This window comes from Amborella trichopoda, chromosome 6, assembly GCF_054954075.1.
Source record: "Amborella trichopoda isolate Santa Cruz 75 chromosome 6, AtrichopodaSantaCruz75HAP2 v2.0, whole genome shotgun sequence".
Lineage (NCBI taxonomy): Eukaryota > Viridiplantae > Streptophyta > Magnoliopsida > Amborellales > Amborellaceae > Amborella > Amborella trichopoda.
Genome location: NC_142341.1, coordinates 52470084 through 52488899, shown reverse-complemented (window position 1 = coordinate 52488899; position 18816 = coordinate 52470084). Strand labels below are relative to the sequence as shown.

At 36.6% G+C, this 18816-nt stretch overlaps 1 protein-coding gene and 1 long non-coding RNA gene across 3 annotated transcripts; one reads left to right on the top strand and one right to left on the bottom strand.

The window, feature by feature from the left end:
• The first annotated feature begins 648 nt into the window (after nt 1-648).
• Nucleotides 649-8609, top strand: LOC18448602 (uncharacterized). Of its 2 annotated transcripts, XM_020676294.2 has the most exons (8): nt 649-872; nt 978-1052; nt 1324-1523; nt 3367-3611; nt 4659-6491; nt 6694-6897; nt 7158-7315; nt 7684-8609. In XM_020676294.2, exons 1-7 carry the CDS (start codon nt 657-659, stop codon nt 7268-7270), a joined length of 2886 nt encoding a protein of 961 aa, XP_020531953.2. In that variant the 5' UTR covers nt 649-656; the 3' UTR covers nt 7271-7315; nt 7684-8609. The 2 variants fall into 2 exon arrangements, with proteins under 2 accessions (XP_020531953.2, XP_006858725.2); XM_006858663.4 differs by having other exon boundaries at nt 649-1052.
• Nucleotides 8610-11290: 2681 nt separating this feature from the next.
• LOC148781873 (uncharacterized) lies at nt 11291-12075 on the bottom strand. The gene is made up of 2 exons (XR_016057408.1): nt 11819-12075; nt 11291-11726 (listed from the first exon to the last, which is right to left on the bottom strand). It is a non-coding gene; the product is annotated as an uncharacterized LOC148781873 (long non-coding RNA).
• Nucleotides 12076-18816: the final 6741 nt, after the last annotated feature.

Sequence of the window (18816 nt, the reverse complement as noted above, 5' to 3'; positions counted from 1 at the left end):
ATCACCATAATTGACTTAACATAGTTATACAAGTGAAGCTTGCAGTTTCTTCTTTCCCTTTTAAAAGGTGAAACATAGTAGTTGGGATTTCTGTTTTTTGTTCTGTTTGGAATTTATCATGTGGTTTTTGTTGTCTTTTGCTTTTGTTCCTTCTGGGTACATAAATTGGGATTGAGTTGTGATGAATAGTATTGTGGTCTTCAACCTTTACACCTTATTAACAAGCCAAGAGGCTGAACTCCATAAGTGGGCAAAGTAAAATTTACTAATTTGGGACTTTTTTCCCCTCTTATTTGGGTGGGTAGGGAGGAGAAAGCCAAGATCGTAGTGTTGTGTCCTTCATGATTGAACCAGCAAGACAAGAGGCCAAACCCCCTAACCAGGTTGGCTGTATGTTCAGGTACTGGTGTTCCTTTGGGCCAGATGATCACAGAGTTGGAGGAATTTCTCGGCCAAGTCGAAGCTTCAAACCCCCAAAGAAGTCACCTGCTGGTCGTCCTGGTCAAAAGAGAGGATGCACCTGCCATTTCATTGTCAAGCGACTAATGGCCGAACCATCTGTTGCCCTTATCATATATAATCATAGGGAGCACATAGATAAGAGTGGTTTACCATGCCATGGTCCACAAGATGGTCAGGCCCTTGGAACTGGAGCCATGTTTGCCCCATATATATCTGACGAGCTTCGACAACAAGTGATCTCTTTGTTATATGTTGGGGTCCCAGTAGAGAGCATCATGCAGAGACGCAATGAAGAGGTGAAGAGGCAGGGGGGCCCACGTAACCGAGATGACCTTCTCTCTCACCGCTATGTTCGAAGGACAGAGAGGAGCATCAGGCGCTCCACTTACAAAAGGGACCCAGATGATGGAGTGAGTATTGAATTGTGGATTGAGAGCCACCGAAATCATGTCTTCTTTTATGAGGACTTCTCTGACAATGACCCATTTGTTTTGGGTATCCAAACTGAGTGGCAGTTGCAGCAAATGATTCAGTTTGGAAACAGGAGCCTCATAGCTTGTGATTCGAGGCTCGGAACAAGGAAATTGACGGTCAGTTCTGTTTGCTTGATATTTCTTACTTTTCGATTATCAGGGGTTTTTGACTTCTATCTATCTCTATGATTATGGGGGTCTTCAGTAACTTGACTGCTATCTTGTGGTGTTGGGGGTCTTTATGTTTACTTGGTTTCAATCTCTTGTTACTGTATTAGGAGTCCTCATATCCTTTGATGTTTAACTTTTGGATGATCAGAAAAAATAATGTAAGCAACACGGCCTTCTTTGATGCTAAACTGGCTAGTGTCTAAATCGTTTTGTGTAGTATCCTGTTTGTACTCTCCTCGTCTTCGATTCAAAGAGAAATGCAATCCCCGTTGCCTGGATTCTATCACCTTGGTTTGCAAAGGATATTGCGCATAAATGGATGAAAGCTCTTTATGACAGAGTCCGCCAAAAAGATCATACTTGGCAACTGGCAGGTTTTGTAATAGATGATCCTGGAACTGATGTACTTACTATCAGGTGTGTTTGTTTGTTGGATTTAGTTAACTTCTATGTACTTTATTGCGTATAGAGTATGGAAAAAGGAAAAAAGGAAATTTATAATTAGAAAAACTAAATAAAAAGTAGTTTTTCTTCCACTTTTTGTTTTAAATTCAAGTTTCAATTAACTTTTATCTTTTATTTTTAAAAATATATATTTTTCTATAAATTTATGAACTACATTTCCTTGGTAGCTTTACATTACAACTTTTTTCTCTTTACTCTAAACTTGGGAAATAAAACTGTGGAGGAAATCATTTAGTTTTAAGCAAATCAGCTTCTCTTGAAAATTTCCACCTTGTTTTCTTATTAATTATTTATCATCAATGACAAATTTGAGAGCAAATTACGTACGGACACTTTTGGGAGGGGTCAATTACCAAATTGGCAGTCATTTGCTCGAAGTTATGATTACCACCCCTTCCCCCGCACGACATTTATTTATTTATCTTAAGTTGCCCTTCTGTCCAGCAATTCAAATACCAGATAGGGGAAGGGCTAATTTCAAAAGTAAAAGAGTTGTTAGGCATTTCAAATATTGGACAGGGTGAGGGCTAATTTTAGTTGTTTGTTGTTTGGTGTTTGAAATACTAGACAACTCTCTGAAAAAGAAAAAAACGAATGGGAACATTGGTTGTCTCTCTCTCTACCCAAGGAGAAACTTTGGCATCTCACTCAAGCAAAATTAAAAGGGAATAGGAATGGCTGTGTAATGGCTGAACTTTATTATTAGCAGTAGAGAAGTAGCAGTAATGGTGGTGCCCCTCGTGCCAATTCTCCATGACCCACATGCATGCGTCTCCTGCAAAATATCTCTGCTCCCCCAGTTAAAAACCACCTCTTTCTCTCTCTACATTCATTGCTTCTTGTAAATCTCCACCTCTCTCTCTCTAAACTTCGTGGATAAGTTCCAAAAATCAATCAAATTGTAGACCTTTTTTTATATAGTAGAGAGAGAAAATGGCGTAGGATGAGTGAGAAACAGGATATATCAGAGATCCCCATAATCTATAAACCTCAAAGAGGATGAGCAAATTGTAGTGTTCTGAACAATAAAAATAGATGGTGTTCTTGCAGTGGTTCATGAAACCATGGAGAAGAGAAAGCAACAAAAGAAGCATCCTGATCTCTGGGACAAATCACTGCAGAATCACCGCATAGAAAAGCTTCCCATCCTTTTGGCTTGGCAAAACAATGAAACCCAGTTTCTCTCTCAGCAAGTTAGAAAGAGACAACCAATGCTCCCGTTCCTTTTTTTTTTTTTCAAAGAGCTATCCGGTTTCAAACACCGGAAACAAACCCGCTGTCCGGTATTTGAAATGCCAGACAACTCTTTTACTTTTAAAATTAGCTCTCCCCCTGTCCGGTATTTGAATTCCTAGACAGGAGGGCAACTTAGAGAAAAAAAAAAATGTCGCGGGGAAGGGGGGTGGTGCTTGTAATTTTGGGCAAATGACTGCCCATTTGGTAATCGACCCCTCCTAAAAGTGTGCGTATGTAATTTGCTCCAAATTTTATTATCAAAATAAATGTTACAAAGAAACTGAAAAACATAATGCAAAGGTCAAGAGATGTCAAGACACTCAGGATTCCAACACTGAATAGAGTAACATAGAGTGACTCTTGGAGAGTTTTTGGAGGACCCTTGATTTGCAAGGGTATCAACCTCCTAGTTAGCTCCCCTAAGAATGTCCATAAAGTCAAATTCTGCTGTTTGTTAGCTCTACTTTGCTCCTTTCTTTCAATAATTTTTTGTGAGTCCTTTTCTTTTGTCTTGAATTTATGAAGTGGCCTCTGTCTCTTAATGTTTTTTGTTTCTCAGGGAAGTGTTTCGGTGCTCCATCCTAATATGCTTTTGGCGTGTACGTCATGCATGGCATAAAAATGTTATAAAGAAGTGCTCAGCCACTAACATGTGTGTTGAGATGTTCAGAAGGCTTGGACAGGCAGTATGTGGTATCTGTAGAGGAAACGGGGATGTGGATTCCTTTGAGGAGTTTATGGTGGACTTTGTTGACAACCCTGATTTTTTGGAATATTTCAAGGCAACTTGGATTCCTAGATTAGGTTTGTGTTAGCTACTTGCTGTTGCTAATGTGGGATTTCTTTTCCTTCAGACCAAATTGATAAATAATTGCTAGCAGTTGTGTGCTGCATGCAAGTGTGGATGCTAATACTTGAACAGTGAAATATGAAACTAAAAAAAGGATATGTAACTGCAAAGGGTATATGAAAGTAAGATGAAGGAACTCAAAAAAGAGACAAAATAACAAAAGAAGGAACATAGAAATTAAAAAGAAAGCAGATTATATACAAATTATAGAAAAAGAAGAAGCAAGGCAAAGATAAATGAAAGCAACAAAGAACAAAATAAAAATAAGGAAAAAGTTTATATAAGGTGGTGTCAACCTTATACAATATAAGTAAGGTGCACCTCAAAATCCAACTGAAAAGATTGTTCGAACATCAAAAAACCCAACAATTTATCTTCTCGATCTCAAGATGTATGGAAATGGAAGAAAAAAAAAGACGACTTCAACTCCTAAAGTAGTGCATCTTGCAACACATTTTCTAAACTATCCATTCTCAAGAATTTTAAGTGTTTATAGACCTGCTCCATCTAGACCATTTTTGGAGCTTTACATGTCATAATTAGGGGGTTAAAGTAAATTTTTAGGCCATCTTAAGGGTTTACAACATTGGAATTGCATCTTTTAGAAAGATTTAGATGTGCGTCTTACTTTGATTGTTTAAGATTGATACCTTATACAAACCTCACTCTAAAAATAAACGAAGAGAAAATGAAGTGTAAAATGAAATGAAATAAAAGAAAGAAACTGAAAACTATAGCAAACAAAAATAATAAAGTGGGGAAAGGCTTTTCACACCCCAACAAGGCAGGGAGGTTACCAATTAGAAGACAGAGAGTCAACTTCTCTTTGTAAACTTCTCACTATTAGTTACTATTGGAGTAGTTGGTATATTATGCATATGGAAAGTTACATCAGTAATTATCCTTCTACACTCACACTTCTGTGTTGTGCTTTGGTTCGTATTTGGAAGTGTATATCTGTGTGTTTCTAGTTGGCTAACCATGTCTGCGCTCTTCCACAGGCATTTGGGTTTCGGCATTGAAGAGTTTTCCTTTTGCAAGCCTAGAAACCTGCGCATCCATGGAATCATATCACCATAAACTCAAGGTCAGGTTGTTGAATGAGAAAGAGCCGTCAGTTTATCATCGTGCTGATTGGCTCATTGATAAGCTGGAAACCAAGGTCCACTCCTATTTCTGGCTTGACGAGTTCCAAGAAAGGAATAAGTTCTCTCGATATCGAAAAGACGAGTGGGTCGAAATGGGTATTACCTCCTGGTCTCGGGCATCAGAGATCCCTGATTCTAATATCACTTTGGAAGGAAGGGATGCATTGGTAATGAGCCAGAGTGACCCAGAACATGTGCACATTGTGAGGAACCCCGGCTTCGAATTTGCAATATGTGATTGTGAATGGTCAGCCTTGGGTTATCTTTGTAAGCATGTTATAAAGGCGAGCTGGGTTTGTAGGAATCGTGGCTTGGTTGGTCCCTCAATAAGCCTGTTCCAGTATAACAGGACACTGGGTCAAACCCTCAATTGCCCACCCTATGATTCTCTTGTTCTTGATCATGCTACTTCAATGGCTATTGAGGTTCAGGGGCAGTTAAAGAAGGCGGCTGAATTACTTCATGGTCGGAGCTCTGATGAGGCTAGTGTAATTGCTCAAGGAAATGGTAACATGTCCCTTAACGTAGTTTCTGAGGGAGGGGATGGAGAAGAATCAATGGATGAGGGGCATTTAATGAATCGTACTAATGGTGAAGCTGCTACTGATGGAGCAAATGGTAATGCGGTTCATGGGGGTGGTGTTGCAGAGGAGGTTGAGAATTGTAACATGTCTGCTAATGGTGTCTCAGAGGAAGGGGTCAGGGATCCTATGGATGAGGATCCATCCATGGTTGAGAAGGTTTCTTCTACAAATGATAGAGATCAGGTCAATGGTGAGACTGCTGATGATGCAAATGTTGCAGAGGAGGCGAGCCATGGAGTAACTGCAAATGTTGCAGAAGAATCTAGCCATGAAGCCAATGAAAATTCTATGGAGGAGGCTGTTTATGGTTTTGATGAAGATGTTGGCCATGGAGTTGATGGAGATGTTGCAAAGGGAGGTGACCATGGAGTCGATGCTGATGTTGGCCATGGAGTTGATGGAGATGTTGCAAAGGGAGGTGACCATGGAGTCGATGCTGATGTTGCAGAGGAAGGTGGAAATGGTAACACATCTGTTAATGGTGTTTTAGAGGGAGGGGATAGAGATTTGATTGTTGATCGACCATCTATGGCTGAGAAGCCTTCTTCTAGCAGCAGTTGGGAGCATGTTGATGGGGAGACTAGTAATGATCCACCAAATGACAATCGGATTTGTGAATGTGATGTTGCAGAGGAAGGTGGTCATTGGGTTGACACAAATATTACAGAGGAAAGTAGAAATCAGAACACGTCTGCTAATGTGACTTCAGAGAGAGGGGACAGAGATTCAATGGATTGCAGACCATTGACGGCTGAGAAGCTTCCGTCTGCAGGTGGTGTGGAGCATGCTGAGGGTGAGCATGGGGTTCATGCTGATGATACAGAGAAAGAGAGAAATTATCACATGTATGTTTCTGGGTCTGATTTTAAGGTTCATAATGATGTCTTAAGCAGAGAAGGTGATGATCAATTGGGTTTCACTGAGATTGCTTCTCGGGATTATAGTAGTGTTTCAGAGAGAGGTGGCGATGATCATGTGATGGTTGATGAAACGAGCGTTGATGGTGGTTGTGATAATGCCATAAGAGAATCTGGTAGTCCTCAAATTGTTGAAGATCCTGCATCTGGCAGCAGAGTTAGTGGTGAAGCTGTTGAAGAAGCTGGTAAAATTAATTAGGTTACAGTTTATTTTTACGATCTTCTGTATATATATTTTTTCGGTTGTGTCACTTTTGAGGAAGCTGGTGGCTGATATATTGATTTCTTTAGTTGTTTTTTGTTTTGATCATTTTTTATGGAAGTAAATGATGTTCTATTTTGGGCTGTCTTAAGCTTTTGGAGGCTTTGTCCATGTGGTTGGTGCAGATGTTGGAGAGAGAAGTGTTAATGGTGAAATGAGGGTATCTGGCTTTGGCTCTAATGTCTCTCATGATGTCTCTGAGAAAGGTTGTAAGGATAAAATGGCTGGTGAGCCTACAATCAGCAATCCCACTAATGAATTGGGTAGGCCCCAAATTGTTAAAGATCCAGCAGTTGGTAATGCAGTTACTGGAGTTGCAGATGAAGCTGGTAATAATCATTTAGAAACTGATAATTCTCAATCAGTTTTCAGGCATAATATGATCAATTTCTATTGGGTGTTTCTTTGGGCGCTAAACCACATCATTTTATTGCTGTGAATTTATGGTGCTCTTATTATGTTTCTTGGATTTGGGCCAGGTTTTTTTCTGAATTTGTACCTCGGCCTTTTTGAGGTTCTAGAGTTATGTTACTTTTGAGCATTTGAGCTGCGATTAATTACCAGGAGATCTTGGCATTCCATATTGCAGGTCCCAAGGTTTGTAATGATGTATCAAAGGAGGGTCTTAATGAAGAGATGGCAATTGATGTTAAAACTTTTGATGGATGTGATAACCCTGTAAAAGAAGCGGTTGGCTCCTAAAATTTCACGATTTGTAATGGACGTGGTGCCATTAAACAAGAACTGGTAAAATTCCCAAGAGATTCTACTATTTGCGAGATTTATTTTGTCCACTATGCTGCTTCTGCTAATTTCTATGTACAGGATGGGGAATTAGATTTATTTATTTTTGCGTCTATTCTTTTGATTTAAAAAGTTAGAAGTCATTACGTTTTTTCTTTTATTGGTAGACTGCACCAGAACTGCAATTTATTTTTTGCATTTTGTTTTCGCTTTTTTGGGGGTTGGCTCAGGTTCTTCCCTTAGTATTTGTGCCTTTCGTTCTTTTTCGGATTTGATAAGACTTAAATGTATTGTCTCATGAGCTCCGAAGTGATTGCTAATAAAAAGATATTTGACTGTGACTGATTGAGGATTATGTGATGCCATTGCAGGGCATATTTCCATTGATTTGAAGAGAGATGTGGAGTCTGGGTGTCGAGAGAGAAACTAGTGTGGAGACCGAAGGAACAAGTTCTAGAGAGAGCAAGTGATGTGCTCTAAGAGTTTGGCAATGTAGCAGGTGGAAGTTGGAAACTGGTTCTAATTTGATGACGAAACTTGCTGTGGGGGCATGAATGGATGTAGTTAAGTATCTCAGATGTGGTTTTGTGAAGGATTATTCTCATGTTGAAGAAAGAAGCAAATACCCCATATATATGAAGTCCTGTTCAATTGGTGGAGACTCAATTTCCAGTCATTTAGGTGAAGCCTGGCCAGAAACATTGCACGGTAGGGGCCATAGCTTGCTCGGCCCGAGAAATTAGCTTTTGGCCTAGCCCGGGCCCAGCCCAAAATTATAGGTCAGAGCATAGCCGAGGCCCAAAAGCAAGCTGGACCCTGTATAAACATGGAAAAAAATTTGTTTTTTACATGTAATATATACACTTTAAAAAATATTCAGCCTAAAAGGTCGGGCTGGGCCAATACTGGCTGGGGTCCAACCTAAAAATATTTCAGGACTACCAAGCGGATTGGGCCTGGCCATGGCTAACAGGTAGCTCGATCCCCTCCGAAAATTGGTTTCAGAGCCGGCCCAAAGGCCCGTGGTCCAGCCTTGGCCCGTTAACAGCCCTAGTTGGGAGTCGATGAGGTGAATGCATTAATGCCTCTGACCATGTTGGAAATTTGTAGCTTATTGAGTAAGGGGAACAATATTTAAAGTAATGTCAAAAGATTTTATACTGACTTGTAGCATACGGCACATGGACTTCCCAGGGGGAAGAGTTTTATCTATAGTCTGTGTACAAGAAGTTGAACGGTATTATCGCCTTCATTAAATCTCTTCTTCCTGGTTTAAAATCCAGAAGCATTATGAAAATTTGAAGGGCGTGGTTTGTATAAGGCTGAAGGCCTAAACACCTGAAAGAAGTTGTTTTAATATTGAGAATCTTTGTGAAGGCTTGAAAATTTATTTCCATCTCTAATTATAAAATTTGAAACTTTAAAAATAATGTGATCGAGCAAATCTATGAACACTTGAAAAACTTGAAAGCCCAAAAATGCATTACAAGATGTATTATGTCCAAGACATGAAATCCATTTTTCTCACCTCTATATATTTGGAGGTGTGTTCCTCGTATTTTTGGTCCTAAGTATAACACAGTCCCTCCTCTCATCAACTTATGAGTCAGATCTGTCATCTCTCTTGGGAAGTTTAGGACTCTTTCTTGTATGGGTGCGGTTTGTGTAGAGCCGAGGCTCTAAACGATCAAATTAGAGCCCGCTTTCAAATAGTGTCGAGAGACCTTAAATTATATTTTTCATTTTTAGTTATAAAATTTAAAGCTTCAAAAATAGTGTAGTGAGCACATCTATGACAACTTGAAAATATTGAAAATTGACTGTCAAAAAATAGATTACAAGTTGCACTATCTATAAAACTTGAAATCTATTTTTTTCTCATGTCCATGCATCTTGATGTGGATATGATTAATTTGATGATATTGGGCATCAAAACAACCTCTTCTAGTGAAAGTTTCGAGATTGGCTCTAATTTGATTGTTTAGAGCCTAGGCTCTAAATAAACTTTTCCCTTCTCATATATGTTTTTTTTGGGTAAATATTTTCTTGTATTAATCTGAATTTTGTCCTCTCTCTCTCTCTCTTTCTTTCACCTGCTTATAAATCAACAATGCGTTTGGAGTCCTTGAAAATTAATTTCTGGGATATTATTATCTGGAAGTGAGGCATATCTATCTAATGATTCCTAACAATTGGTGCCCAAAATTAGAGGAGTTATGCTTTGGTCATCCTTATTTTTACCTCATTTTTTAGCAAAAAGATTTTCAACAATGTGTGGAATGTTTATTATCTGAACATGTAGATTATTTATTATCTGAAAGTTAATATTTTTCACCCCCATTCATCTCTCACTCTTATAAATCCCATGCCCTCTATCCCACAAACCCTCTTATCATCTCTTTTTCCTTGTACTTTTCAAGAAACTTTTTTGTTTTCCAGATGAGCCCCAAAAGTTTAGATGTCTCTTCTCGTATTAATATGAATAAATTTGCACCAGCAGTAAGCCTCCTTTGAAAAATATTTTCTAATGGAGAAGTCTTAAAAACGTCGTTAAGGTGAAAATGAATAGTGTTTAGCCTCACAATGGCTCATGTTGCGGTTTTTCATATTTTTCGCATGAAAAATTGACCGCACCGGATTTAGTCGATTTACCCATGTCGTCTGAAAAATATCAGATGGTGCTGAGTCTATAGACGAAAACACTATGCATATTCACCCATAGGCATTGCGTAGTGGTTTATCTCCATCAAACACTGATTCTTGTCATTCAAGTTACGGCATGGTTTAGCTAACACAAGTTACGTACATGTATTTCATCAACCACTCCAAAACAATCCTACCATGCAATGTCAGATTAGCTAAAATCAAGTGGCCATGCACAGTGGACTACTTTGAAAAACAATATATACTGGTGGGAGAATGTGTCTCCAACTGAGATTCAAGGATGTGTTCTCATCGCTCGGAGGCATTAGGTACTATACTTTTAAGGCCAATCTAGCATTCAACGCTTCATTGAAATATTTACTAATGCTTTTTTCCAGAGTTTCAAAACTTGGATTAGTGGGGTGGATCATTTACCCTATTTTGGATTGTTGGATCGGCAATCTGGATTGGTGATCCAAAACATACTTAAAAAAATAAAATTTTCAATTAAAATAAGAGTTTATGAGGCCAGGATTAGAGGAACTTAAAAAAACATTAGATACCAAATTGGAAATCGTCGGGCTTTGAAACATTGTCTCCACTAATAATGAATTTGCATTAACCCTATTGCACTCATTATGTACAATGGTGTGCAGAAATGTTGCCTGCCAATCTTCTACCAATGTATTCCTAGTACTATAAAGCAAGATTTCTTTGTTTTAGAATCCCACAAATGTCTTCTAAAAAGTAGTGATGTCCATACACAATAAATCCAAACAACTTCAACAATTTGCATTGATTAAATACAAAGCAAAGGCAGACCTAGTTTGTGGTGCACTGTGAACCCACAACCTCAGAATGTGCGTATTGTTGTACAAATTAGGGGTGGCAATGGACCCGGACCCTGACCTGACCAGAAACTCGAGGGGTAGACCCGATCTAGGCTGGGTATGAGTCCAAAATATGGACCTAATAGGTCAGGTCCAGGTCCAAATCTTGGACCCGAATACTATTCACTTCCGGTTCAGGTCCGGTGATATTTTTTGGGTCCCAATATATGAAATATAGTTAAATATATAGATATTTTTTAAAATTTTGGGTTGGGTCCAGGTCTGAGTCAAAGTCCCATACCATTTTTCGGGCCGGATCCGGACCTGACCGGACCCATTGCCAACCCTAAAATATAACGTGCTACCCATCTAGCTAAAACTGTGGCAAAGAATTGTGCTCCTATTCTGGTTCCATAACAACGGAGTTTTCTGCAATCTTAATTGAAAAAAGTGTGATATAAGTTAAAGACTCAAAGCAATGGATCTAAAACCCTCACAAATCATAGAGAAAGATCAAACATCACATAAAGATAAATTGAAAGATCATAATAAATGTAAGTGTCATCACATTTAAAGCCACTGCACTCAATGTTTCAGCCACCTGTTGAGTAAGGCCAACTTGTGCCATTTGAGGGACTCGCGAGCTGCAAGATTTTCGACGCTTCTTAGAAGCCATTGAAGATCTTGCATTGCCACTCTATGACAATGAATCAGGCGCCCCCTCCACTGGGTCAAAGATGGGAGATCCAATGTCAGCAGGTGACATGCCACCGGTCACATCATGAGGAGTGGTATCTCCCAATGGTGTATTCTCTTTGACGGGAGCATTGGGTCCAGTTCGACTGAAGCTCCCCATCTGCAACTGAGTCTCCTAAACAGATGGTCAGGTCTTCATAATTGCACACAACCATTTTTCTGTAGTTGGCAGCCCATGGGTGTCCCTGCACATTTAAAGGCAAAGAATTTTGTCACACAAACCTATATTGTTACACAAACAATAGAAGCATTTATCAGAAAAAGTAAAGAGACTCGCCTGTATGAAATCATCCCAATCTGCCTCTTCAGCCACCACTATCTTTTTCTCTTCATTCCACCTAAAGCCAGGTTGTTGGAGGAGTTCCTTTCACATTGGAATACTGACCTTTTAGTGTTTTCAGTCTATTCTTCAGCCTATCCCTATCAAAATCCACCACATATTTGGCTTTCACTGCCTTCGTCATATTATTCCAAGCATTTTTGTGGAAAGATCCCCCAGTCTTCCGCCCTCCCATGGCTTAATGTACTACCATATATAGAGATAAAGCATACGATAAATAACCAACATTTTACCATAGTTTCAGCATTTTCATCCATGCATTGAGAATACCTACTAAGGGCATCACTGAATCATCTTTCTAGCATTATTTAGATAAGGGAAAGGGAAACAGTCACCTTTTTGAAATAAAATTAGTTTCACCTCCGACAATACTTAGTTGTGGATGAAGTATGTTGAAAATTATTTGGAGCAGGTGCAGAATGCCGGACCATGTCGTAGAAAAAACATTTCCCTGTTGTCTCCAATGATTTATTGAAATTAGACTTTTTGGATGGTTTCCATTGCATAATTTGATAGTAGTAGCTTAATTTTTGTCTAGATTGCTATTCTCTCTATAGATGATGTTCTACCTAGAATCAATCATCATGGGTTATGTACTGGGTTTGGGTTGTTTCTCTTATATAAAAGTGGCACTAAAAGCTTCCCTTCTGCTAGATTTTTATGTTTTCTCTTTCTAGAGGATATTATATACTGAAGCAATCATGGCTATTTTAAAAGGAAAATTGTTTCATGTGGGCTGGACCGCATTTCTACATATGCGGTATAGAAAGTGTAAAGCATACATCTTAAGGATGGATACAAGTAGGTGTTCCATCTAAAAACAATGAAAACTAACGGTTCAAATGTTTTCTTACTAGAATTATTATTTTTAGTTTTTAAAATTTATTTATTTATTCATATTTATGATCTCTATGTTAGAGATTACATGTCCTTCAAAATTAAGTCCTAAAATACATCACAAAAGTAGATTTATTAAGAGGCCCGCATTTCTACATATGCGGGCTTCGCCGCATAGAAACCGGGTCCATTTTAAAATAGTGATTTTAATTGTTTCCATGGAAAAGTTTTCTCAGACAAGGTTCTCTACTACTCAATTTCCATGGTTTCTTTCTCTAGATTCATATCCCAGGTAAAATTACTATGATTTATTTGAAACCACTATGTATATGATTTGAAGGATATAGCTTTTCTGATGCACAAATTAATGCTTGAAACTCAAGTATTTCCTCTTATTACTTATGCCTAAATCCATTACGGTTGTTTCCCTTTTTTATTTGTTATACATAAGTAAGGAGTGTTAAACTCTCAATGAAGAGTGTTATGCCTATTTTCATGTAAAGGCTTATCCAAAACCGCAATAACATATTCCACTATGTTTAGGGAAGATCGTTACAAAAGGCTGATATTCATGCTAACTGTGGTTTGACAAGTTTTTGTTTTAGACAATTGGGAATTCAGACATGTTTTTCTGCTGTAATCCAAATCATGTAGTCACTAATAGTAGTGTGACCTGTGAAAATAGTTGGACCATACTTGTGTATATATATATGGGTGTGGTTTCTATAAGGTTGCAACCTTAAACAATCCAATTAAGACGCACCTCCAAATTTTATGATAACATATAATTTTGGTGTAAAAATTTCTTAGAATTATCTCAAAATCTTTTTTCACATTTAATTATAAAATTTTAAACTCCAAACATTGTTAAAATCAAGTAGATCTATAAACTTATAAAAATCTTGAAAAATCGACGGTCTAGATAATGTGTTGTAAGATGCACTATTTTATTTTTCATATTCATACATCTTGATTCAAGATGATCAATTAGAATGTTTTTCAACATTAAAACAACTTTTTCTGATGAATTTTTGAGGTGCATCTTTGATTCTACATTTTAAAGTTGCAACCTTACATAAACTTTTCATATATATATATATATATAGGAAAACACTACGCAACGCCTATAGGCGAGAATGAACAGTGATTTCGTCTATGCTCATCACCGTCCAAAGTTCATCGCACGATCTCAGTTGTTCAGTAGTGTTTCAATTTTCATTTTGTTTTCTACGAATCGAAATGATCTGAAATTTGGAACGTGTGTTCATAAAAAATAGGAAAATCTAATAAAAATATAAAAAAATAATTCTTAAAATATAAATTGACCAAAATGCCCCTGAAAAGTTATGGGGGTATTTTGATCAATTTATATTTTACGAAATATTTGTTTCATATTTTTATTAGGTGCGCTTTACACACGCTCCAAATTTTAGATCATTCCGATTTATAGAACAAAAATTAAAATTGAAACACTATCGGACAATCGTGACCACGCGATGAACTTTGGATGGTGATGAGCATAGGCAAAATCACTGTTCATTTTTGCCTATAGGCGTTGGGAAGATATATATATATATATATATATATATATATATATATATATATATATATATATATATATATATATATAGGGAAAGTATATAAAGAATCCATTTATCTTTGTTACAAGGCTGTCACAATTAATCTTGACCATTGAATGTGACATTGGGTGCTGCATTTATTTCATTGACCAAGCTCAAAGTTCAAAAGAAATTTTCTTGAACTTTGTGACACACCCAATCTATCAAATTTTACATTGGATGATTATAAATAATTGTGACCTACCTATACCAAAGGTAGATGGTCTCATTATATATATATATATATATATATATATATATATATATATATATATATATATATATATATATATATATATATATATATATATATATATATATATATATATATATATATATATAGGATAGAAAAAACCTAAAAAATGCCTATAGACAAAATGCTACAGTGTTTCGCCACTGCCACGGACTTGCTATGTTTGTGGCGGTTTATTGAACGAACATGCAATGTCCGCATGAATTTTTTATTGCCACGGACATGCTAGGTCTATGGCAGTCAAAAAACGCATGTCGACTGATTTTTTGGCTGATGATGAGCCTATGGAGGAAAACACTATTCATTTTCGCCCATAGGCGTTGTATGGATACTTCCATATATATATAGAAAAAGTCTTTCCAACTCCTATAGGCGAAAATGAATAGTGATTTCGCCTACCCTCATCACCGTCCAAATTTTATCTTGCGGTCACGATTGTCCAATAGTGTTTTATTTTTCATTTTTTTTCTACAAATCGAAATGACTTGAAATTTGGAGAGTATATACATCTTACTGAGGCTCGAGGGTATTTTGGTCAATTTTTTTCATGTAAAATATTTTTTTTATAATTTTTGAAGATTCCCCTATTTTTTATGAATACATGCTCCAAATTTCAGGTCATTCCGATTTGTTAAAAAAAATATAAAAAATAGAACACTACCGGACAATTGTAACCGCGCGAGGAACTTTGGACGATGATGGGGTTGACGAAATCACTGTTCATTTTCGCTTATAGGCGTTATGTAGTGTTTATATATATATATATATATATATACTTGTATATTTGCAATGGCAAAGTGAATTTATAATTCCATCCAACATAATTTGAAGGAAGACTAAAGAATCAGAACATTAAGCATTTTATTAATCCTTGGTCTTACCTATCTAGCCATTGATGCAAAAGGAGTCCGGGAAATTAAATCCGGCCTTCTTTTGATCTTAAACAAATAAAAATTCAACAATACTGAAGGGGAAAATATGGCTGTAAATCAAACCATGGAGAAGAAAAAACTATCTTTCTTCATTCCTAAACAAACTTTGTAAAAATATTACAATCTCCTTTCTAAGGGCAAAGTTCCACCTTAAATACAAGCTAATTAAAAAGAAATAAAAAAAACCCAACATACTCTCTCTCCCCCATGCCAATCTCTCTCTCTCTCCACCACGTATATCTCTCTCTTGCTCACGTTAATCACTTCCTCTCTCCCCCACAATTTTCTCTCTCTAGCTCATCTCCTTTACACATGAATCTCTCTCCCATTAAATCTTTCCTTAGATCCCATAAAAATCTCTCTTTTAAATCTTTAACCCCCCATTCATATCCCACATAAATCTGGATCAAGCAAATCAACTTTCCAAATTCTCCTATTTTCTCTCATAGATCCTCTTTTCTAGAAAATTTCTCTACCCCTCACGTGATCAACCCTCTCCCATCATTCTCTTTCTAATTATCTAACAATCCTACCAAAATAGGATCATGGAATTCTATAAACTAAAAAATCCATCCTAAATAAAATTAAAATCCCTTCTTAACTCCTATATGAATGTCCCTAAAATTCAGTCCCAACAATAAATAAATAAATAATACCTTGAATGCAATTTGCATCAGCTATATAGCAAGAGCTTCTCCATAAATGTGAAGTTCATTGGCTCAATTCCTTGGGAAATTGTTCTAGCCAACTACGGCTTAGTACTTACCAAAAGGAATAGGAATGGGCCACTACAGTTTATATGATGATATCAAGTTCCTGTATTCTAGTGAAATTTTCATGACGTTTGTATTCACTTATTAGCTATTAATAGAAGTCAAGAGTCTCAAACCATCTTTTGAGTGAAATTTGTATTTAATTATTAGATAATGCCTAGCAGCAATTGAAGTTATTGTGATGCAGGAGAACAGATTTGATCTCGAACCTGATTGACCCAAAATGAAAGAAACAAAGCCAACAGTGATATTCTTATCATCATTGACATTGTTGAGTATTCTTTGATATTAAACCATGATTCAATATGAGAAAACTGACTAATCACATTTAGGGAAACACTGGTTTTTGTCCCTTTTTTGATGACTTCGATTTAGTTATACTTCGAATCACCATTGAATCATTTACTTGGAAGGCCAAAACTGCAGGCCACACCAACAGAGAAGTTTTTATCTGAAGTAGATGACGCCTAAAACTGAGTGAAAGGTTTCTGTGGGGTTGGAAAATTAGCAACTGGCAAGAACATCCTCATGCAATAAGTAACCTCAGATATAAGTAATTCCATGGCGTTGAATCCGGATGAAGGGAAATATGAAAATCTTTATGCGGAGAACCAATCCAGCACAAGTACCATGACACCCCAACCTTAGGAGTCCTTATTTCATTTCACCATTTTATAGGTATAGGCATGGGACATATTCAATCATGTTCCAAACTTTATCAGACACAGACAGTACATGAGTTCAATGAAGACGACGCTCAGGTTGTTTACCCAATTTCAACAATGATGTAATATTTTCAGTTGAAAGTTATGGCATAAGTGAACCAGAGGAAGCCAATAAAAGAATGATTGTAATATAATACCACTGTACAAAGCACGGAAACTTGAGACAGCAGATCTACATTGCCTACAAAAGATTAATTGCTTCTTCATGTTACAGAATTCAAACATGCATTTTGCACCATCTAGTTTTCAAATATATATGTCATCGTTTGCTTCATCACCCAAAGTCAAGAAAAAAAAATGGGGATAAACACAACCAAACACTAACTTGAAAATTGAAAATGATTTTTGCGGAATCAGGTAGAAGATGTGATAAAAAACAATACGATAAATCAATACTTGGATGACAAGGCCTCTACCAAGCAAGAGAATCCTTATACAAACCAATGCAATTGTCATAAACTTCCACATGGGAAATAACAGAACAAGGGACCAATATCATAGAGAAAATGCTTTTGACACAAGGAAATCTCAAAAACGAAAGAGTAAGCTATTGAACATAAACCCCAAATTGCTTTCTTTCTTTAGCTAAGCAACAACCAGAGTAAGTAAATTTACATTTCATTAAAAATAAATAAATGAAATAATAGCTATTCAACACAATCCTAAACCTGCTTTCTTTCCTTATCTAAGCAATAACCATAGTAAATAAACTTAAATTTCCCAGAAAAAAAGAAAAAGAAAAACTTAAATTTCCCAGAAACAAAGAAAGAAAGAAAGAATAATCTATTGAACACAAACCAAAACTGCTTTCTTTCCTGGTCTAAGCAACACACAGAGTAAATAAACCTCAATTTCAAGAAAATAAATAAATACTTCAATTTCCCAGGAAAAAGAAAGAAAGAATAAGCTATTGAACACAAACCAAAAAAAAAGAAGAATAAGCTATTGAACACAAACCCAAAACTGGCTTTCTTTCCTTATCTAAGCAACAGCCAGAGTAATTATACATTCCAACTGTTTATGTGTTTTTTATAAAACTTTGGAGGTATGAATTTGTGATATTTCAGGTTGATATTTTTGTTCAATAGCTTAGCTATCTTTAATTCATTCCTAGCCTTATCTCATGAAGTAAAAAAATTTAATACTTTTTTTTTCTCTTTTTATTTTTGAAATGTAAGTTTATTTACTCTGGTTGTTGCTTAGATAAGGAAAGAAAGCAGTTTTGGGTTTCTCTTCAATTCCTTTTTCTTTTCTTTTTTTAATACTAAAGCAAGCGGGCATGCACTATATCAAAAGAAACCTAGGTCAAACCTATAAAAAATGCAATAAAAATGAATTTTTATACAAAATAAAAATTTTCATCTAAAAAAAAAAAAACTACAAAAGATTGTGATAGAGAAACCCGATCGCCTTATAAAAAACATTTGATAGTGATACCCATGGTGTTCCTGATCACCCTGTCACATCCTACAGGTATTACAACACCATTGGCCATAAAAAGGTATCTCAAATATAAATTGCATAGAAAAGAATCTCCACCTCACAACAAAATTGACTACATAGCTTACAAAAAGAACTTCCCTGAAATCTGAAACTTCCAATTTCCAGTTTACCTTCTCTTGCCTCTCACGCATTTTTTAACCTGAAATAGGAAATCAACCAACTCATCCAACACTGCATCCATGAGATCCCCCTGAAGTCAATTCTCTAACTCATACCTTGAAGCGCTTAAGTGAGACAAATGCTAAAATTGCACTCTGAGTCCCATATAAAGAAGGCTCAACCATCAGTCTTTT

Excerpts from the sequence above, each read along its gene's own strand:
- LOC18448602 (XM_006858663.4), top strand. The coding sequence starts at position 657 with ATGTTTGCCCCATATATATCTGACGAGCTTCGACAACAAGTGATCTCT. Across the intron at positions 1,053-1,323 it reads TCGGAACAAGGAAATTGACG|TATCCTGTTTGTACTCTCCT; the intron begins GTCAGTTCTGTT and ends CGTTTTGTGTAG. Across the intron at positions 1,524-3,366 it reads ACTGATGTACTTACTATCAG|GGAAGTGTTTCGGTGCTCCA; the intron begins GTGTGTTTGTTT and ends TTTGTTTCTCAG.